Below are 23,533 nucleotides of genomic sequence, written 5' to 3' on the forward strand. Positions count from 1 at the left end.
TTGGCCTTTGGGATTCTTCCCACAGGCACACTAGTTCCTAGGTAGGGGGAAGGGTACCGAGGTCAATCCCATTCCGTTGAGGTTCTTGGCGGTGGTATAGTTTGCCATGGAATCTAGATTGCCTGGGGATGTCCCGTTCCCTCTCCTGTCTCCCAAGGGGTGGCTTTGGGTGTCTTTCAGGCGACGGGTGTATCTCTGGAGGCCGCCTTTCGGATTCCGGGGGTGGTGGCCAAAGGAGGTGTGCTTTGTGGAGGATATCCGGCCGCCCTCTCTTTTGTCCACCGAGGTAGCTCGGCAGATGTGAGGTTGCTATCCTGGATTGCTGGTTTACTGGCATGAAGGGTAGGGTATGGCATGGGTTCCATGCCACATCTGCGATACTTGCGGTGTTGAGGTCCTCTTGGACACAGAGGGTGATTTCCAGCCCTTTCATTCCTCCTAGGAACTATTCCTCCCCGTTCCCCCCTTTTTTTATTCTTTTTTTATTTTTCTATTTTCTTCTTTCTTTTTTTTTTTCTTAAAAACAAAAAGAAAAAAGTAACCTAACAATGGAAGCCCTAGTCCATGAACCTGCTACCCCTGGACCCCTTACTGGTACCACACCCCGTTCTGACTGCCTCATTTTTTTGACCTCTCTTTCCTCTTCAAGGGGGGCTCCTTGGCGCAGTGAAGAGGCTCTTGGTCTGAGGAATTAGACCTGTCGGTCACCTTCCTCAGACCGAACCTAATTACCCCCCAATCCCCCCTTCCCTATCCCATCCTCCCCATTCTCCCCTTTTTCCTTTCCTCCTCCTCCTCCCCACCCCTCCCTTTTGCCCTTCCTCTTTTTGGCCTTTGGGATTTTTCCCACAGGCACACTAGTTCATAGGTAGGAGGAAGGGTACCGGGCTCCATCCCATTCCATTGAGGTTCTTGGCGGTGGCGTAGTTTGCCGTGAGATCTGGCTCGCCTGGGGATGTTTCAATCCCTCTACGGTATCCCGGAGGGTGGCCTTGGGTGTCTTTTGGGCGATGGGTGTATCTCTGGAAGCCACCTTTCGGATTCCGGGGGTGGTGGCCGAAGGAGGAATGCTTTGTGGCGGATATCCGGCCGCCCTCTCTTTTGTCCACCTAGGTAGCTCGGCAGATGTGAGGTTGCTATCCCGGATTGCTGGTTTACTGGCATGAAGGGTAGGGTATGGCACGGGTTCCATGCTGCATCTGCGCTACTTGCAGTGCTGAGGTCCTCTTGGGCGCGGAGGGAGATTTCCGCCCCTTTAATTCCTCCTAGGAACTATCCCTCCCCGGTCTCCCCTTTTTTTAGTTTTTTCTTATTTTTATTTTCTTTTCTTTCTTTTTTTTTTCTTAAAAACAAAAAGAAAGAAGTAACCGAACCATTGAGTCCCAAATCCATGACCCCGCTACCTCTGGGCCCCTTATTGTTACTGAACCCTGTTCTGACCTCGCCTCGTCTTTTGGCCACTCTTTGGACACTCCCAAGGCCCCTGTACCTCTTGCTGGTGCTGTTTCCTCACCCGCTTCAGGTACCAGGGCTTCCACTGACTCCTTCGATTTGTCTGACCTCCACTCTCCTTTGACTGTGCTTCTGGCCTCTCCCTCTATGGTGCGATGATTTTCGAATCGCCAGCCCGTCTCACGTCGGACCAACTATGGTCCCACTTCTAAATGCCAACGACAATCTCCAGATGATATTACTTCGTTACCTTCTCATTCTACTCGGAAAAGACCAACACGTCATGCACTCTCTCTCCACACTCAGTTTGGGACCACACAATGGACTAAATTCTTTACTTTACGACCGACTTCTTCTACTGCCTATCTTTCTGACCATAGTATTGGCAAAGCGCTCCTATGCCACGTTGGTAGAGATATTTCCTTTCGTGCTCTTAAGAGTGGTATGCGCATCATCACAGTCCAGAATTCTTCCCAAGCTCATGATCTTTCTCTTCTTTCACATATCGATACTATTCCTATCACTATCGAAAAACATCATTCCCTCAATTCTTGTAGTGGTACTGTTATTCTGCCCCATACCATAGTCCAACAGAATTTTCAGACATGTGGCAATGACATTCTTGAACAGCTGGAACTCCAAGATTTCCCAATTCTCAAGGTCGACACTTATATTCTTCCCTCCCGCGGGTGAAGACTATACCCTTGCAATGTGGCTCGTTTAACTTTTTACAGCCATGAACTCCCATCCTCTGTTTATGTAGCAGGACATCGGTTACAAGTTCAGAAGATGATCCCTACACCGCAACAGTGTAGGAATTGCTGGCGATTTGGCCACCCAGCAAAATATTGCAGATCTATAGCCAAATGCCCAGTCTGTGGTGCCGATGACCATTCTAATACATCTTGCAGTCGACCTCCCTCTTGCCTTAATTGTCATGAGGCTCACCCTTCGTACTCTCGCCGTTGCCAGGTCTACTTAAATGAGCGGGAAATTCGTTGCCTCAAAGAGGCAGGAGGTCTCCCTTACGCTATGGCAGTTTCTCATCTCCGCCTCCATGGGAGACTACCCCGTGTTTCTTATTCTCATGTTTCAAAACGTTCCCCCACTTCTGGGGTCCCATCTTCTGCAGCCTCCTCTGCGGTTGCCAGTCCCATAGTCACTCCTGTATCTAATTCTTTTGCAGTCCTGGGCTCAGATGTCCCTACTTCAACACCTCAGTCTGTCCTCACTACTTCGTGTTCTCCCTCACAAACCCCGGTATCGACAAGACCTTGTACGACACCTCCTCCCAATCGTCCCTCTACTTCTCAGAGGTCCAACAAATCTCCTTTAACCCCTCCTTCCCTTCATCCACCTCCACATTATCCCTTCCCAGTCTCTGTACCTAGGTTTTCCCCTTTCACTGGCTCCGTTACAAGTGTGGAGGTTCATCCTCCTCCTTGTACTGTGCCTTCCTCCCCTGTCCCCTCCCAAGTTTCTTCCTCTTCTGCCACCTCCCGAGTTTCTGCCTCTTCTGTCCCCTCCCACACTTCTCTAGGTCCCACCACCTTTCTCCCCCCCCCTACCTTGGTACAGTCCATTACAGCTCCGATCTTTACTCAAACTTCTCCTCCTTCCATCTCCAATATTGTCTCCCATACGACGTCTCTGAACTCCGAAACACTTGAAGTAATCTCTGAATATATTGCAGAGACCAAACCATCAATGGACACTGATCCACCCTCTGTGCCTTGTCTTTCCTCTTCTCCATCTGCGCATCTCCTTTCTTCACAACGCACCGTTCCTTCGCTACTTGAACGTTTTCCTTTGCCACCGCACGTGGACTTTTCTAACCCTTCTAGTCCGTAGGTACCCTTACCTGCGGATTTCAGGTATCTTTATCGTTGCCAATCATGGCCTATTTACAGTGGAATATTCACGGCCTCAGAGGTAATCGGGGTGAGCTTCAGATGTTACTTTCCCAGTTTTCCCCTGTTGGTGTTTGCTTACAGGAACCAAAATTACACTCTGCCGTTATCTATCCCATCTCAGGCTATAATTTATTGTATTCTTCAGATCCTTTTCCTGATGGGATCTTTAATGAAAGTGCCCTTCTTCTACGCACTGATCTTCCATACCATCAGCTATTTGTTCATACTTCGCTGCATTACACAGCAGCCTGTATCCACTTGCATAGGTGGTATACACTCTGTTCTTTGTATCTCTCTCCTTCTCGGGCATTATCTATCCCAGATATTGGCTTTCTTGTTTTGTCATTACTGCCACCACTTCTGTTACTTGGCGATTTTAATGCCCATCATTTCCTCTGGGGGGTCTCACTGTGATTCCTGTGGCATTAAGTTAGAGGCTTTTCTTGCTACCCACCCCCTCCATGTTTTAAATACAGGTACTCACACCCATTTTGATCCTCGGACTCATACTCTCTCTTGCATCGATCTCTCAGTCTGCTCTTCCTTCCTCAGACCGAACCTAATTACCCCCCAATCCCCCCTTCCCTATCCCATCCTCCCCATCCTCCCTTTTTCCTTCCCCCCCCATTCCTCCCTTATTCTCTTTCTCTTTTTGGCCTTTGGGATTCTTCCCACAGGCCTACTGGTTCCTAGGTAGGGGAAGGGTACCGGGGTCAATCCCATTCCGTTGAGGTTCTTGGTGGTGGTGTAGTTTGCTGTGGAATCTGGATCGCCTGGGGATATCCAGTTCCCTCTCCAGTCTTCCGGGGGGTGATTTCGGGTGTCTTTCGGGTGACGGGTGTATCTCTGTAGGCCGCCTTTCAGATTCCGGGGGTGGTGGCCAAAGGAGGTATGCTTTGTGGCGGATATCCGGCCGCCCTCTCTTTTGTCCACCGAGGTAGCTCGGCAGATGTGAGGTTGCTATCCTGGATTGCTGGTTTACTGGCATGAAGGGTAGGGTATGGCATGGGTTCCATGCCGCATCTGCACTATTTGCGGTGTTGAGGTCCTCTTGGGCGCGGAGGGTGATTTCCGGCCCTTTTATTCCTCCTAGGAGCTATTCCTCCCCGTTCCCCCTTTTTCTTTTTTTTTCTTTTTTATTTTCTTTTCTTTTTTTTTTCTTAAAAACAAAAAGAAAGAAGTAACCTAACCATGGAAGCCCTAATCCATGAACCTGCTATCCCTGGCCCCCTTACTGATACCGCACCCCGTTCTGACCCTGCCTCGTTTTTTGACCACTCTTTGGACACTCCTGATGCCCCTGTACCTCTTACTGGTGCTGTTTCATCACCAGCTTCAGGTACCGGGGTCTCGACTGACTCCTCCGATTTGTCTGATCTCCGGCCTCCTTTGACTATGCTTCTGGCCTCTCCCTCTACGGTGCGGCAATTTTCGAATCGCCAGCCTGTCCCACCTCGGACCAACTCTGGTCCCACTTCTAAACGCCAATGACAATCTCCTGATGATGTTACTTCGTTACCCTCCCATTCTACTCGGAAAAGACCGACACATCATGCACTCCCTCTCCACGCTCGGTTTCGGACCACACAATGGACTAAATTCTTTACTTTAAGACTGACTTCTTCTATTGCCTATCTTTCCGACCATAGTATTGGCAAAGCTCTCCTATGCCATGTTGGTAGAGATATTTCATTTCATATTCTCAAGAGTGGTATGCGCATCGTCACTGTCCAGAATGCTACCCAAGCTCATGATCTTTCTCTCTTTTCGCATATCGATACTACTCCTATCACTTGAAAAACATCATCCCTTCAATTCTTGTATGGTACTGTCATTCTGCCCCATACTATAGTCCAACAGAATTTCCAGACATGTAGTAATGACATTCTCGAACAGCTGGAACTCCAGGATCTCCCAATCCTCAAGGTAGACACTTACGTCCTTCCTGCCCGCGGGCGGAGACGATGCCCTTGCAATGTGGCTCGATTAACTTTCAACAGCCATGAACTCCCGTCCTCTGTTTATGTAGCAGGACATTAGTTACAAGTTTGAAAGGTGATCCTTACATCGCAACAGTGTAGAAATTGCTGGCGATTTGGTCACCCAGCAAAATATTGTAGATCTATAGCTGAATGCCCAGTCTGTGGTGCTGATGACAATGCTAATACGTCTTGTAGCTGACCTCCCTCTTACCTTAATTGTCATGAGGCTCATCCTTCTTACTCTCGCTGTTGCCAGGTCTACTTAAATGAGTGGGAAATCTGTTGCCTCAAAGAGGCAGAAGGTCTCCCTTATGCTATGGCAGTTTCTCATCTACGCCTCCAAGGGAGACTACCCCGTATTTCTTATTCCCGTGTTTCTAAATGTCCCCCCACTTCTAGGGTCACATCTTCTGCAGCCTCCTCTGTGGTTACCCCTCCCATAGTTACTCCTGTCTCTAATACTTTTGCTGTCCTGAACTCAGAAGCCCCTACTTCAACACCTCAGTCTGCTCTCACATCTTTGTGTTCTCCTTCACAAGCCCTGGTATCGACAAGACCTCGTAAGACACCTCTTCCCAATCGCCCCTCTACTTCTCAAAAGTCCAAAAAATCCCCATTGCTCAAATCTCCTTTAATCCCTCCTTCCCTTCTTCCACCTCCACATTTTACCTTTCCAGTATCTGTACCTGGTTCTTCCCCTCTCACTGGCTCTGTTACAAGTGTGGAGGTTCACCCTCCTCGTACTGTGCCTTCCTCCCCTGTCCCCTCTCGAGTTTCTTCCTCTTCTGCCACCTCCCAGGTTTCTGCCTCTTCTGTCCCCTCCCACACTACTTCTCCAGTTCCCTCCACTATTTCGTCCCCCCCGACTTTGGTACAGTCCGTTACTGTCCCAATCTTTACTCATCCTCCTCCTTCCATCTCCAATATTGTCTCCCATACGTCTTTAAATTCTGAAACACTGAAGCTATTTCAGAGTATACTGCAGAGACTAAACCATCAATGGACACTGATCCACCCCCTGTTCCTTCTCTTTCTCTCCTCCATCTGCACACCTGCTTTCTTCACAGCGCTCTGTTCCTTCGCTACTGGAACGTTTTCCGCTGCCCCCACATGTAGACTTTTCAAACCCCTCTAGTCCGTAGGTACCTTTACCTGTGGATTTCTGGTATCTTTATCGTTACCAATCATGGCTTATTTACAGTGGAATATCCGCTGCCTCGGGTAATCGGGGTGAGCTTCAGATGTTGCTTTCCCGGTTTTCCCATGTTGGTGTTTGCTTACAAGAACCAAAATTACGCTCCGCTGTTATCTATCCCATCTCCGGCTATAATTTATTGTATTCTTTGGATCCTTTTTCTGATGGGACCTTTAATGAAAGTGCCCTTCTTCTACTTGCTGATATTCCATACCATCAGCTATTTGTTCATACTTCGCTGCATTACACTGCAGCCCGTATCCACTTGCGTAAGTGGTATACAATCTGTTCTTTGTTTCTCTCTCCTTCCCAGGCATTATCTATCCTGGATGTTGCCTTTCTTGTCTCGTCCTTACCGCCACCACTTTTATTCCTAGGCAATTTAAATGCTCGTCATTTCCTCTGGGTGGTCTCACTGTGATTCCCGTGGCATTCAGTTGGAGGCTTTCTTCACTTCTCACTCTCTCCATGTTTTAAATACAGGTACTCCCACCCATTTTGATCCTCGTACTCATACTCTCTCTTGCATCAATCTCTCAGTGTGCTCTTCCTCCACTGCACTAGACTTCACCTGGTCTGTTCTCCCGGATTTGCATGAGAGCAATCATTTTCCAATCATTCTTACTTCTCCTTCATATTCATCACCTCTTTGTAGCCCTCGCTGGCAATTTGAGCAAGCAAATTGGGACCTTTACTCGCAACTAACAGCTTTTAGTGAGGTTCCTTCTTTGTCCTCCATTGATGAGCTTTTACACCTCTTCTCATCCTCAGTTTTAACCGCAGCTTCTCATTCTATACCCCAAACCTCAAGCAGGCATTCTCAGAAGTGCGTGCCTTGGTGGTCTCCTGCTTGTGCTCGTGCAGTATGTTTGAAACGCACTGCATGGTGCAGGTACAGGTACAATAGAACCACTCAGAGACTTCTTGATTTTAAGCAGAAGTGTGCGGTCCCTCACCGTGTCATCCGTGATGCTAAACACACTTGCTGGCGAGATTATGTTTCCACCATCACCTCTGCTTCCTCTATGAGTGCAGTTTGGAAAAAAGTACAGAAACTGAATGGTAAATACTCTCCTGACCCGGCTCCTGTTCTGTAGGTTGCTGGTGTTGATATAGCAAACCCTCTTGATGTTGCTATTGAAATTGGTAATCATCTGGTCCGTATTTCTCGGGCTACATCTATGCCCCTCGTTTCTTTCCTCAAAGTCTGCCAGAGAGTTAGCGCCCTTAGACTTTTCTTCTCTCAAAGAAGAATCTTATAACGTGCCTTTTACTGGAAGCGTCACTTTAAGCTTGCCGATCATTGGCAGCTGGGCCAGACAACATTCATATTCAAATGTTACAACATTTACATCAGTCATCCCTTGCAGTCCTCTTACACCTCTTCAGTCTTATTTGGTTACAAGGAGTTTTCCCTAGCTGTGGAAATTTGCTATTGTTCTCCCTTTCCGCAAACCGGGTACTACGGGACATGATGCCTCCCACTATCATCCCATTGCTCTTACCAGTGCAGTTTGCAAAGTGATGGAACATCTGGTAAATCGATGTTTAATGTGGTATTTAGAGACACACAACAGTCTCTCCACTAGTCAATATGGCTTTTGTAAGGGCCGTTCTACCATAGACCCCTTACTATGCTTGGATATGTATGTTCGTAATGCCTTTGCAAATAACCACTCAGTTATTCCCATATTTTTTGACCTTGAGAAGGCATATGGCACATCTTGGAGGTATAATATTTTGGCCCAAGCCCACTCCTTAGGCCTCCGAGGCAATCTGCCATCCTTCCTTAAGAACTTCTTAACTGACAGACATTTCTGTGTTCGGGTTAATAATATGGTTTCCCTGGACTTTATCCAAGCTGAAGGTGTCCCTCAGGGATGTGTTCTGAGCACAACACTTTTTCTCCTTGCTATAAATGATTTGGCCTCCCTTCTTCCATCCAATATTTACTCATCACTCTATGTTGACGACTTCGCTATTGTTTGTGCAGGCACTGACTGTCACCTCATTACAGTTTCTCTCCGGCATGCAGTCGACCGTGTTTCCAATTGGGCCACCATGCATAGGTTTAAATTTTCCAGTACTAAAACTCTCCAAATTACTTTCACTAGACGCTCTGCCATCTCTGATCATCCATTGTACCTCTATGGCTCCTGTATCCCTGAATGTGATGAGGTCAGGTTTCTAGGCCTTCTCTTTGACCGTAGGTTATCCTGGAAACCTCACATTACCTCTCTGAAGGCAACTTGTCACAGCCGGCTGAACCTTCTTAAAACCCTTACACATCTTTCATGGGGAGCTGATCGTCGAACTCTCCTTCGCCTACATTCAGTCCTCATTTTATCGAAACTTGATTATGGTGATCAGATCTATTCGGTGGCCCCTCCTACTACTCTCTCGAGCCTTAATCCCATCCATCACCAGGGATTGCGTTTGTGCCTTGGTGCTTTTCACTCCTTCCCTGTTGAGAGCCTCTATGCAGTAGCAAATATTCCATACTTGTTTGATCGCCGTGATGCCCATTGCCTTCGCTACTATGTTCGCTCTCGTGACCTCCGCAATCCTTCCATATGTAGAATAGTCACCGATGTTAGTAGACATTCTTTATTTGTTCGTTGCCCCTGTTTGCTCCGTCCCTTTTCTCTTCGCCTACATTTGCTCTTGTCTTCCCTTCAGTTACCACCTTTCTATGTTCATGTAGCATCCCATTTTTCCCTTCCCCCCTGGTAAGTTCCAGCTGTTCGAGTCTGTTCTTTTTCACTGCCTTGCGCGAAAGCTCGACTGCCTACGGTAGCTTCCCGCTCTCTTTTTCTTGACCACTTCCGCTCTCATTCTCATGCGATCGCAGTGTACACAGATGGCTCTAAGTCTTCTGATGCTGTCGGATTCACAGCAGCATTTCCGGACAGTGTTGTGCGAGGATATTTACTATCCTCGGCTAGCATTTTTACAGCTGAATTGCATGCCATTCTTGCAGCACTTATCCGTATTACATCTATGCCTGTGTCATCATTTGTGGTTGTCTCTGACTCCCTTAGTGCTTTACAGGCTATATGAAAATTTGATACACCTCACCCTCTAGTTCTCTGTATCCAACTTTGGCTATGCCGTATCTCTACCAAGCATAAAGATATTGCTTTTTGTTGGGACCGTGGTCATGTTGACGTACAGGGCATTGAACAGGCAGACAATGCTGCACGGTCAGCAGTACATGACCTACCAGTTTCATATAGAGGTGTTCCATTTCCAGACTATGTTGCTGTAATAGCTACCCACCTTTGCATCCGTTGGCAACAATGTTGGTCTAATCTACTCAGCAACAAACTTCAGTCTATTAAACCGAGTATAGGTTACTGGCCATCTTCTTATCATCAGTATCGAGGTTGGGAGACTACTCTCCCATCTTCTCATTGGCCACACTCGTCTTACTCATGGGTATCTCAAGGAGAGGCACTCTGTTCCTCTCTGTGAGAAGTGTCAGGTTCCGGTATTGGTTAGCTGCATTCTGTTTGACTGCCTTCTCTATCAACGAGCATGCAGAATTTACCTCCAATGCCGTCTCCGCTCTAGTACTCTCTCTTTACCTTCCCTTCTTGCTGATGGACCCTCCTTTAATCCTGACTCTCTCATTGCCTTCTTGACAGCAACAAACTCTGAGGATAATAGCTTTTGCACTCCCCCTCAGCCCTTTCTATCTCAATCTCTTGCTACCCTCTACCCCTGCACTGTCCACTGCCCCGCTGTTCTCTGTAACCTAACCATCCTTCTCCCTTTTGCCACCTGATACCCTCGCTTCCTTCGTGCCCTGCAGCGCTGTATAGCCCTTGAGGTTTGGCGCTTCTTTTTTATTATAATAATAATAATCATAGTCGCATTTGATAGAAGGGAAAACATATTATAGAAATATAGGTGATTTTGATTGGATTTACTATGAAAAGGACCTTGAAATGGAGCTCAAAGTAGGGGAAATGTTTGATTTTTGCCAATGTTTAAGAGTAAACAAATGATGTCATTGTCCAATAAATGTCCAAGTAGCCATTCTAATATGCAGTCATGAATGGGTTGACATTATTTATGCAATTATTACAATATTGCAGTAGTCTGCATAACAGTAAATCTTCTATTTTTTGTTTGAATAAAAATTCAAAATAAAAAGCAAGACTAATATCAGAGGGGCCTTGAGACATGACTGATGAACAAAGAAAATGTTATTTTAGAGCCAGGAATGTCTGCATTGATCATTCTGGACCCTGTTTTGAAATTGGCATATTTTTTTAATTTGTGTGAAATTGGCCAAATTGCCAATTTCTGACCACTTTATTGGGTAGTTGAAATCAGTAAATGGACGGTTTCTTGTACTCAGTCGATAGAACAAATGGAGTTCTAAAGAAATAGTTATGAGTTTGGTTGACTGGAACAATGGAATTAGCCGAAAATAGGGCTCAAAGTGGGCGAAACCGCCGGTTTGTAAATATCGCCGAGGTTGCTAACTTTGCGAAAGCGTAAGTCCATAAATTTTCCATCAAATTTTGTACTTTTGTTGTCATTACCATTGGGAAAATATTTTCTATCATTTCATAAGAAAAAATAATAATTTTTTTTTTTTAATATTTTGCGACACCAGGAGACACCTCAGGATTTGGGGTTGCGACAGTCAAAGGGCTAAGTTCAGTTTTTCTTATGAAAAGCTGGCAATAGCCATCTTTTTGGACCATAGTACTTCCTATTTTGAAATGTTAGAACATTATTGAGTGTGATATTAAGGCAAGTTGAAGCTCGGTTAACTATAGTAAGGAATTTTTTGGGGGTCCACTGAAGATTTAGCAGCCTCTTTGCTCTCAACCTTTCCTTTTACCCACTTCTCTTTCTAATCTTTCCCTTCCCACCCTCCCCACAAATTCCCTTTCCCCTTTTCCTAAGATGAAACAGTTTTCCAGATTCTTAAATAAATTAAGTTGTACAATACTGTACTATATAGTTTTTAGCAAAGTAAAGTTTGGTTGCCAGGTTATAGTTTTGCTGCAAAAATAAACACTTGGCATACCCAGAATTTAAATAACTAAATGTTTTACGTTGATGGGTGATGTCCAACTTTTGAAAGGGATAAAAAAAAATGATCATATTATTTTTCTTATTAACCCTTTCACTGTCTCTTATGTAGATCTACATTACTGATGCCAGTGTCACTTAAATACATAGATCTGTCTTTGACTGTTTTGGCCATATACATACGTCTTATGAGCCAGAGTTTTGGACGTACAGTGGACCCCCGCATAACGATGGCATCGCATAGCGATTTTTCCGCATAACGATTACTTTTATCGCAAAATTTTTGCCGCGCATACCGATTAAAAACCCGCATACCGATTTTCGTCCGAGACGCGTCCAATGTGCCCTCAGCCAGCCTCACATGTGCCGCTCCGTCCCATTGTTTACCAGCCAGCCTCCGCGGTAACATCCAAGCATACACTCGGAATATTTCGTATTATTACAGTATTTTCGGTGCTGTTTCTGGAAAATAAGTGACCATGGGCCCCAAGAAAGCTTCTAGTGCCAACCCTGTGGTAAAAAGGGTGAGAATTAGTATGGAAATTAAGAAAGATTTTGAAGGGTTTGGGGCTAACCCTGAGAAGCCTATGCCAGTTGTGGAATCCATTGTGCCTACTTCAAAGATTAAGGAAATGTGTGCAGAGTGGGTTGAACTGCAAACCTTTATAGATGAAAATCACCCTGACACAGCTGTTGCAAGCCGTGCTTGTGACTATTTCAATGACAATGTTATGGCCCATTTTAGGAAAGTCTTGAAGGAACGGGAGGTACAGAGCTCTATGGACAGATTTGTTGTGCGACAGAGGTCCAGTGACTCTCAAGCTGGTCCTAGTGGCATTAAAAGAAGAAGGGAAGTAACCCCAGAAAAGGACTTGCTACCTCAAGTCCTAATGGAAGGGGATTCCCCTTCTAAACAGTAAGAAGATAATGCTCTCCCCTCCTCCCATCCCATCAATCATCACCAGATCTTCAATAAAAGTAAGTGTCATGTAATTGTGCATGCCTTTTTCAGTTTGTGTGTATTAAAATTAACATTTCATGTGGTAAAAAAAAATTTTTTTCATACTTTTGGGCGTCTTGCACGGATTAATTTTATTTCCATTATTTCTTATGGGGAAAATTCATTCGCATAACGATTATTTCGCATAACGATGAGCCCTCTTGCACGGATTAAAATCGTTAACCGGGGGTCCACTGTATATGTGCTCGATAATTCTAGCGGCTTCAAATCAAGCAGGAGAAAGCTGGTAGGCCCACATGTGAGAGAATGGGTCTGTGTGGTCAGTGTGTAATGTATAAAAAAATCCTGCAGCATGCAGTGCATAATGAGAAAAAAAAAAAAGACTGACGGTGTTTTTTGATTAAAATGCCGACTTTGAGGTGTATTTTCGTATAGTATTTATGGTTGTATTCTCGTTTTCTTGGTATCATTGATAGAATGGAAAACATATTACAGAAACAAAGATGATTTTGATTAGTTTCATGATGAAAACAATCTTGAAATTGAGCTCAAAGTAGTGGAAATGTTCAATTTTTACCAAAGTTCAAGAGTAAACAAATCACACCACATGTCCAATGCACGTAACTGGGGAGTCTAATATTCTTTCACTAGTGCACTGATATTACTTATACAGGTCAGCCATCACTAATCCGGCATCATTGGGACCTGTAGTGTGCCGGATTACAGAGTGGTTAGGTTAGAATACACTTAATTAACCTATCAGTAGAGACTTTCTGCTACATTTGCCTCATTTTCATCACAGCTTTCTCCTCCACTGGCTTGCTGCTGTGGATTTATAACCATCTGCACAATTTCCAAGTCAGTATAATGATGAAATTTGAGTCAGTATAATGATGAAATTTGAAATTATGCTAACCAAAATTAGTGCCGGATTACTGATGGAACTGGATAACTGATTGCCGGACTAATGATGGCTGACCCGTACCATTTTTACAACAATGCAGCAGTCTGCATAATAGTAAATCTTCTATTTTTTGCGAACAAAAAATCAAAATAGAAAGTAAGAGTAATGTAAGAGGGGCTTGGAGACATGACTAATGAACAGAGGATATGTTATTTTAGTGCCAAGAATGTCTGCATTGTTTATTCTGGACCCTATTTTGAAATTGGCATCTTTTTTAATTTGTGTGAAATTGGTAAACTTGCCAATTTCTGATCACTTTATTTATTTTTTTTTATTAACACACTTGCTGATTCCCACCAAGGCAGGGTGGCCCGAAAAACTTTCACCATCATTCACTCCATCACTGTCTTGCCAGAAGTGTGCTTTACACTACAGTTTTTAAACTGCAACATTAACACCCCTCCTTCAGAGTGCAGGCACTGTACTTCCCATCTCCAGGACTCAAGTCCGGCCTGCCGGTTTCCCTGAACCCCTTCATAAATGTTGCTTTGCTCACACTCCAACAGCACGTCAAGTATTAAAAACCATTTGTCTCCATTCACTCCTATCAAACACGCTCACGCATGCCCGCTGGAAGTCCAAGCCCCTCGCACACAAAACCACCTTTACCCCCTCCCTCCAACCTTTCCTAGGCCGACCCCTACCCCGCCTTCCTTCCACTACAGACTGATACACTCTTGAAGTCATTCTGTTTCGCTCCATTCTCTCTACATGTCCGAACCACCTCAACAACCCTTCCTCAGCCCTCTGGACAACAGTTTTGGCAATCCCGCACCTCCTCCTAACTTCCAAACTACGAATTCTCTGCATTATATTCACACCACACATTGCCCTCAGACGTGACATCCCCACTGCCTCCAGCCTTCTCCTCGCTGCAACATTCATCACCCATGCTTCACACCCATATAAGAGCGTTGGTAAAACTATACTCTCATACATTCCCCTCTTTGCCTCCAAGGACAAAGTTGTTTGTCTCCACAGACTCCTAAGTGCACCACTCACTCTTTTTCCCTCATCAATTCTATGATTCACCTCATCTTTCATAGACCCATCCGCTGACACGTCCACTCCCAAATATCTGAATACATTCACCTCCTCCTTACTCTCTCCCTCCAATCTGATATCCAATCTTTCATCACCTAATCTTTTTGTTATCCTCATAACCTTACTCTTTCCTGTATTCACTTTTAATTTTCTTCTTTTGCATACCCTACCAAATTCATCCACCAACCTCTGCAACTTCTCTTCAGAATCTCCCAAGAGCACAGTGTCATCAGCAAAGAGCAACTTTGACAACTCCCACTTTATGTGTGATTCTTTATCTTTTAACTCCACGCCTCTTGCCAAGACCCTCGCATTTACTTCTCTTACAACCCCATATATAAATACAGTGGACCCCCGGTTTACGATATTTCATTCCAGAAGTATGTTCAGGTGCTAGTACTGAACGAATTTGTTCCCATAAGGAATATTGTGAATTAAATTAGTCGATTTCAGACCCCCAAACCTACATGTACAAACGCACCTACATAAATACACTTACATAATTGGTCGCATTGGGAGGTGATTGTAAACCGGGGGTCCACTGTATATTAAACAACCATGGTGACATCACACATCCTTGTCTAAGGCCTACTTTTACTGGGAAATAATCTCCCTCTTTCCTACATACTCTAACTTGAGCCTCACTTTCCTCATAAAATCTCCACTGCTTTCAGTAACCTTCCTCCTATACCATACACCTGCAACATCTGCCACATTGCCCCCCTATCCACCCTGTCATGCGCCTTTTCCAAATCCATAAATGGCACAAAAACCTCTTTAGCCTTATCTAAATACTGTTCACTTACATGTTTCACTGTAAACACCTGGTCCACACGTCCCCTACCTTTCCTAAAGCCTCCGTGTTCATCTGCTATCCTATTCTCCGTCTTACTCTTAATTCTTTCAATAATAACTCTACCATACACTTTACCAGGTATACTCAACAGACTTATCCCCCTATAATTTTTGCACTCTCTTTTGTCCCCTTTGCCTTTATACAAAGGAATTATGCATGCTCTCTGCCAATCCCTAGGTACCTTACCCTCTTCCATACATTTATTAAATAATAGCACCAACCACTCCAACACTATATTTACCCCTGCTTTTAACATTTCTATCTTTATCCCATCAATCCCAGCTGCCTTACCCCCTTTCATTTTACCTACTACCTCACGAACTACAAGATGTTATTCCTTCTTGCCCTATACACGAAATCACAACTTCCCTATCTTCATCAACATTTAACAATTCCTCAAAATATTCCCTCCATCTTCCCAATACCTCTAACTCTCCATTTAATAGCTCTCCTCTCCTATTTTTAACTGACAAATCCATTTGTTCTCTAGGCTTCCTTAACTTGTTAATCTCACTCCAAAACATTTTCTTATTTTCAACAAAATTTGTTGATAACATCTCACCCGCTTTCTCATTTGCTCTCTTTTTACATTGCTTCGCCACTCTCTTAACCTCTCTCTTTTTCTCCATATACGCTTCCCTCATTGCATCACTTCTACTTTGTAAAAACTTCTCATATGTTAACTTTTTCTCCCTTACTACTCTCTTTACATCATCATTCCACCACTTTATTGGGTAGTTGAAATCGGTAAATGGGCGGTTTCTTGTACTCAGTTGATAGAAAAAATGGAGTTTTAAAGAAATAATTATGAGTTTGGTTGACCGGAGCAGTGGAAATGGCCGAAAATAGGGCTCAAAGTCAGCAAAATCGCAGATGCGTTTATATCACCGAGATCGCTAACTTTGCAGGGGCGTAATTTCATAAGTTTTTGATCAAATTTCATACTTTTGGTGTCATTACCATTGGGAAAAGATTCTCTATCATTTTATAAGAAAAAAATAATTGTTTTTTTTCCAAAAATTTTGCAACATAGAATGAGTTTCAGAAATGGGTTTGCGACAGTCAATGGTTTAAGCACAGTGTCCTCAAATATGCAAGTGGTAAATTTTGGCCTAGGCATGAGAGACTTGGTCTGTGTAGTGAGTATGTAAAGTATAAAAAAATCATGCCTCCATGCAGTGCATGATGGGAAAACTAACCTCTGACCTTGTGTTTGATTTGAAATAGTGACTTTGAGGTGTTTTCTAGGATGGTTTTTATTATTTTATTGGCTGTTTTTTGGTAAAAATTGATAAAATGAAAGTCATACCATTAAAACAGAAATAGCAGAAATAGTCAGTTTTTGATGATTTTCAACTTAATTTTTTTGTGTGATGATGGATTCAAAATGGAGGGATAGGAGAGATCTGGGGACATGATTAATGAACAGAGGATAGGTTGCTTAAGTGGCTTCAATGCATACAGTTTATTTTGAAATTCGAATTTGTTGAATTTTTTAGAAAATTGACCTAATTACCGAGTTCTCTGCACCTTTTAGGGTAGTTCTGATAGATGAATATATGGTTTGTTTTGCTCAATTGGCATAACAGAAGACTTACTAGCGAAATAGTTACAGCTTTGGTTGAATTGAGCAATGGAATTTGCCTAAAATAAGACTCAGTGGGCAAATTTGCTGATACAAAAATTGTGCCAATTCCGCCTACTTTGCGTTTGCGTAATTCCACAAGTTTTCCATCAAATTTTGTATTTTTGGTGTTCTTACCTTCAGAAAATGATTCTCGACCATTTCAAAATAATTTTTTTTTGTTCTTTAATTCAGACACTGCACTTTTAATTTCTAGGGTCATGACAGTGAAAGTTTTAAGTACCTGTATTAGTTGCTTATTGTAGAATTGTATTAAATTAGTTCTTCCATTTTTCTCTACTCAAGGTTTCAATTATTTATGAGGTTAGGTTTTTAGGGTATTATAAACTAATAATACCTGATAGGCAACCACTGAAAAACCAGTTTTGAAATATTTGAGATGAGATTAGTGTTGCTGCAAGAGAAACACTGACAAATTAATTACACCTACCATCCGACTTACGACCGAGTTCGGTTCCGAGAAACCGGTCGTAAGTCGAAATGGACGCAAGTCGAACTTTACTACTGAATATCAACAAAAATTTTTGTAATGACTTTATTTTATTGTTTTATTTTGGTATTTCATGTTTTACTTTGCTTTTTATGTTGTTAGTACTGTATTTTATACTGTAAGGTTTAGGATAAACACTGTGTACAACACAAATAGTTGTTTATTTCTCAGAAATTTGGCATAAAAAACACGGTCGTAAGTCGAGTGGCCGTAAGTTGAGCAGGTCATAAGTCGGGTGGTAGGTGTACTTATAAGGAAATCCTCTCTCTCGACAACTCTGCAATTACTAGCAACAACTTTGGTGTGAATTGGACCACAACATATTGTTTTCTGTCAAACTTTGTTTAGAATTTTGGCCATCTCCTTCCCCAGCACTGTTGTGTTTGGTAGACTGCACTCTTCAACTTATGCACTGGCCACACACACACCTCATGGAAAAATTCCCAGCACTGCTCTGCGAGGACCATCAGGTAGCATTGCCGGTTCACCATAATAGATTGTCTTGTCTCTCAGAGGACACTCAGAATTCACTGGCGGTCTCTGTTGCTCTAACTGACCTCCTTCCTGTAAGTTCCTGACACAGACTCGGTCTGACTTTTTAAGAGGCTAACCTGTTGCATTAACTTTGATGTAGATTTTATTCATGCATTCTCCCGTACCTCAACTAATCCCTACCCTTGCACATTCCTCTCCCCAACTCCCTCCAAACCTTTGCAAATTTCTTATTTTACACATCTCTCCCTGCAATGCTGTATAACCTTTTTGGGTTTAACTCTTCACTTGATCATATTATTGTTATTGCAAGGAAATCCTTTGATGCATTGTTATATTATAATAATCTATTACCACTATTTAATACTTTTTTACATTTCTTTCAGATTTATATTTTCATCAATTTCATATGTATATAGCTGAGTGACTTGTTTGTGACATTATGTATCACATGCTTATATTTGGGTTTAGTGCTTAATTTGATTATATTATTATTATTATCATGCTTGTAACATCTCAGACTTCACTACAATACCTGAATATTTGCTCATTGTGCACAGTACTTTGATATTGTTATTGTACCTGAGCTGCAACACAAGTGAGGACCACTTTCTTTACACAATAATTACTTGCTGCAGTGCTATGTCATGCATATTATATTGGATAATAAAGAATGTTTAACTTAGGAATATTGATTGTATTGCTTTTCAGATCTTACCTAATGTTATGTGCTTAACTAATATTTATATTAACATTTCTAGGAAATGTTAATCTGCTCAAAGGGAATTGGGCTGCCATGTAAAGTCAGACTTTGCTTCATGTGTTGGATTGCATGCAGCCAGCAGTAACAGCCTGGTTGATCAGGCTGATCACAGCCTGGTCAAGGACTGGGCTGTGGGGGTGTTGACCCTTGAGATGACCTCCAGGTAGAATATCACAAGAAATGTCAGTGGTATTCATATTGATTTTTAAATGCAGGGTACAGTACTAAACATTTTGTAAACTTTTTTTTTTTTTAACAAGTCGGTCGTCTCCCACCAAGGCAGGGTGACCCAAAAAGAAAGAAAATCCCCCCCAAAAAATACATACTTTCATCATCATTCAACACTTTCACCTCACTCACAGACAATCACTGTTTTTGCAGAGGTGCTCAGAATACAACAGTTTAGAAGCATATACGTATAGAGATACACAACATCTCTCTCCAAACTGCCAATATCCCAAACCCCTCCTTTAAAGTGCAGGCATTGTACTTCCCATTTCCAGGACTCAAGTCTGGCTATGTAAAAATAACCAGTTTCCCTGAATCCCTTCACTAAATATTACCCTGCTCACACTCCAACAGCTCGTCAGGTCCCAAATACCATTCGTCTCCATTCATTCCTATCTAACATACTCACACATTTGCTGGAAGTCCAAGCCCCTCGGCCACAAAACCTCCTTTACCCCCTCCCTCCAACCTTTTTGAGGACAACCCCTACCCCACCTTCCTTCCCCTACAGATTTATACGCTCTCCATGTCATTCTACTTTGATCCATTCTCTCTAAATGACCAAACCACCTCAACAGCCCCTCTTCAGCCCTCTGATTATTACTTTTATTAACTCCACACCCTCTCCTGATTTCCACACTCCAAATTCTCTGCATAATATTTACACCGAATATTGTCCTTAGACAGGACATCTCCACTGCCTCCAACCGTCTCCTTGCTGCAGCATTTACAACCCAAGCTTCACACCCATATAAGTATTGGTACCACTATACAGTGGACCCCCGGTTAACGATATTCTTTCACTCCAGAAGTATGTTCAGGTGCCAGTACTGACCGAATTTGTTCCCATAAGAAATATTGTGAAGTAGATTAGTCCATTTCAGACCCCCAAACATACACATACAAACGCACTTACATAAATACACTTACATAATTGGTCACATTTGGAGGTAATCGTTATGCGGGGGTCCACTGTACTTTAGTACATTCCCTTCTTTGCCTCCATAGATAACGCTTTTTTGTCTCCACAAATACCACAACGCACCGCTCCCCTTTTTTCTTTCATCAATTCTATAAGAACATAAGAAAGAAGGAACACTGCAACAGGCCTACTGACCCATGCAAAGCAGGCCCATGTCCCCCCCCCTAATTATCCCAATGACCCACCTAGTCAGGTCACTTCCATTTAAGGAAGGAGCAGGGCATTAGACCTAGTAGCACAAGCTAGTCAGGTCCAACTCACACCCACCCACACCCATTCATGTATTTATCTAACCTATTTTTTAAACTACACAACGTTTTAGCCTCTAGAACTGTACTCAGGGATTTGTTCCACTCATCCACAACTCTATTGCCAAACCAGTGCTTTCCTATATCCTTCCTGAATCTGAATTTTTCTAACTTGAAACCATTGCTGCAAGTCCTGTCTTGGCTGCAAATTTTCAGTATGCTATTTACATCCCCTTTATTTATTCCTGTTTTCCATTTATGCACCTCGACCATATCCCCCCTAATTCTACGCCTTTTGAGAGAGTGCAGATTCAGGGCCCTCAGTCTGTCCTCATAGGGAAGATTTCTGATACATGGGATCAACTTTGTCATCCTCCACTGTACGTTTTCAAGTGCATTTATATCCATTCTGTAATATGGTGACCAGAACTGTGCAGCCTAATCTAAATGAGGCCTAACCAAGGATATATAGAGTTAAAGAACAACCTGAGGACTTCTATTATTTATACTTCTAGATATGAAGCCAAGGATTCTGTTAGCTTTATTGCAAACACTAATGCACTGTTGTCTTGGTTTTAGATTATTGCTAACCAGAACTCCTAAATCCTTTTCACGATCAGTAGTATTAAGATCTACATTATTAAGTTTATATGTGGTATGGTTATTTTCCTGTCCAACATTTAGAACTTTGCTTTTGTCTATATTAAACTGCATCTGCCACTTCTCTGGCCATTGCATCAGTCTATTCAAATCATCCTTGAGTGCTCTAGTGTCCTCAGTAGAATGAACTGGCCGGCCTATTTTGGTGTCATCAGCAAATTTATTTATGTTGCTATTTATTCCCTCATCTATGTCGTTTAATAAATGTAAATTGTGAACAACAATGGGCCCAACACTGACCCCTGTGGAACACCGCTTGTGACATGCCCCATTCTGATTTCTCCCCATTTATGCAAACTCTCTGCTGCCTATATGTCAGCCATGCCTCTACCCAGGAAAAAATTTCTCTTCCTATTCCATGTGCCTTAAGTTTCCTCAATAGCCTCAGATGTGGAACTCTATTGAAAGCCTTACTGAAGTCCATATACACAATATCATATTCATTACCATGATCTACCTCCTCAAACACCTTAGTGAAAAAAGTTAGTAAATTCGTAAGGCAGGAACGCCCCTTTGTAAAACCGTGTTGAGAGTCATTAATCAATTTATGCCTATCTAGATGGTTGCTAATTGCTTCGGCAATTATTGATTCCATAAATTTTCCCACTATGGAAGTAAGGCTTATTGGTCTATAGTTCGAAGCCAAGGACCTGTCACCTACCTTGTAAATAGGTGTTACATTTGTCATTTTCCACTTATCAGGCACTATGCCAGTTTGTAGTGATATGTTGAAAAGATTAGCCAAAGGTATGCTAAGTTCCTCTTCACATTCCTTTAACCCTTTGACTGTTTTGGTTATATATATACATCTTAGGAGCCACCGTGTTTGATGTATATTTACTCATAAATTCTAGTGGCCTCAAATCAAGCAGTAGAAAGCTGGTAGGCCCACATGAGAGAGAATGGGTCTGTGTGGTCAGTGTTTACCTGGAGTTTACCTGGAGAGAGTTCCGGGGGTCAACGCCCCCCCGGCCCGGTCTGTGACCAGGCCTCCTGGTGGATCAAAGCCTGATCAACCAGGCTGTTGCTGCTGACTGCACGCAAACCAACATACGAGCCACAGCCCGGCTGGTCAGGAACCGACTTTAGGTGCTTGTCCAGTGCCAGCACCATATAAAAAAATCCTGCAGCACGCAGTGCATAATGAGAAAAAAAACTCCGACCGTTTTTTTTTTTTTAATTAAAATGTCGACTTTATGGTCTATTTTTGTATATTGTTTATGGTTGTACAGGTCTCCCTCTACATTCTCGTTTTCAACTTTCGCGGGCTTCACACATTCGCGAATTACCAACCGCCAAATTCCCAGCCGCCAAATCATATTTAAGTTTCCCGCCACCTGGGAGTCCCTACTACCCTCCCTCCGACTCCCCCAACTGGCAGCCAGTCCTCCCACCAGTGTGATGTTTTCTTTGTTTATTATTTGCTATTAAACTACAGTATAAATAATGTAAACCCATTCATGACTGTATATTGGAATGGCTATTCGGACAGGTATTGGACGGTGACATCATGTGTTGACTCTTGAACACAGCAATCAAACTTTTCTGCTACTGCTAATAATAACAATAGTAGTAGTAGTAATAATAATAATAATAATAATCAAAATAATAATAACTAATAATAATTATAATAATAAATACGAAAGAATTGAAGAAGGAAATTGTACAAAAATACGAGGGAGTGGTTGACACATGGTCAGTGTGGCATTGTTTATGCTGGAGAGAGCATTAGTCTCCATGCTCTTCCAAACATTTCACAATAATTCATTGTTTTATGCTTGTAGATTGAGTGGTAGAGGCAGTGGTTGAGGCAGTGGTTGAGGCAGCAGTTGAGGCAGTGGGTGAGGCAGTGGTTGAGGCAGTGGTTCAGGCAGTGGTTGAGGCAGCAGTTGAGGCAGCAGTTGAGGCAGTGGTTGAGGCAGTGGTTGAGGCAGTGGTTGAGGCAGTGGGTGAGGCAGTGGTTGAGGCAGTGGGTGAGGCAGTGGTTGAGGCAGTGGTTGAGGCAGTGGGTGAGGCAGTGGTTGAGGCAGTGGTTGAGGCAGTGGGTGAGGCAGTGGGTGAGGCAGTGGTTCAGGCAGTGGTTCAGGCAGCGGTTGAGGCAGTGGGTGAGGCAGCGGTTGAGGCAGTGGTTCAGGCAGTGGTTCAGGCAGTGGTTGAGGCAGTGGGTGAGGCAATGGTTGAGGCAGTGGTTGAGGCAGCAGTTGAGGCAGTGGTTGAGGCAGTGGTTGAGGCAGTGGTTGAGGCAGTGGTTGAGGCAGCAGTTGAGGCAGCAGTTGAGGCAGTGGTTGAGGCAATGGGTGAGGCAGTGGTTGAGGCAGTGGTTGAGGCAGTGGGTGAGGCAGTGGTTGAGGCAGTGGTTGAGGCAGTGGTTGAGGCAGCAGTTGAGGCAGTGGTTGAGGCAGTGGTTGAGGCAGGGGTTGAGGCAGTGGTTGGGGCAGTGGGTGAGGCAATGGTTGAGGCAGTGGTTGAGGCAGCAGTTGAGGCAGTGGTTGAGGCAGTGGTTGAGGCAGTGGTTGAGGCAGTGGTTGAGGCAGTGGTTGAGGCAGCAGTTTAGGCAGCAGTTGAGGCAGTGGTTGAGGCAATGGGTGAGGCAGTGGTTGAGGCAG

The 23,533-nt window shown here is 43.5% G+C and overlaps 1 protein-coding gene across 2 annotated transcripts in view; it reads left to right on the forward strand.

Moving 5' to 3' along the window:
• Positions 1 to 23,533, forward strand: part of LOC128684403 (uncharacterized) — a 251,874-nt gene that overhangs the window by 201,506 nt on the left and 26,835 nt on the right. Inside the window, exon 12 of one of the 2 annotated variants that reach the window (XR_011393207.1) lies at positions 17,927 to 18,120. Coding sequence is in view for 1 of the 2 variants with exons in the window: in XM_070094539.1 (XP_069950640.1) it covers positions 17,927 to 17,944 (18 nt within the window). In the remaining variant the exon portion in view is untranslated. Of the gene's footprint in view, positions 1 to 17,926; positions 18,704 to 23,533 lie in introns of those variants that run through there. The other variant, XM_070094539.1, reaches the window with a different exon arrangement.

The sequence above is a fragment of the Cherax quadricarinatus genome, chromosome 4 (assembly GCF_038502225.1).
Source record: "Cherax quadricarinatus isolate ZL_2023a chromosome 4, ASM3850222v1, whole genome shotgun sequence".
Taxonomy (NCBI): domain Eukaryota; kingdom Metazoa; phylum Arthropoda; class Malacostraca; order Decapoda; family Parastacidae; genus Cherax; species Cherax quadricarinatus.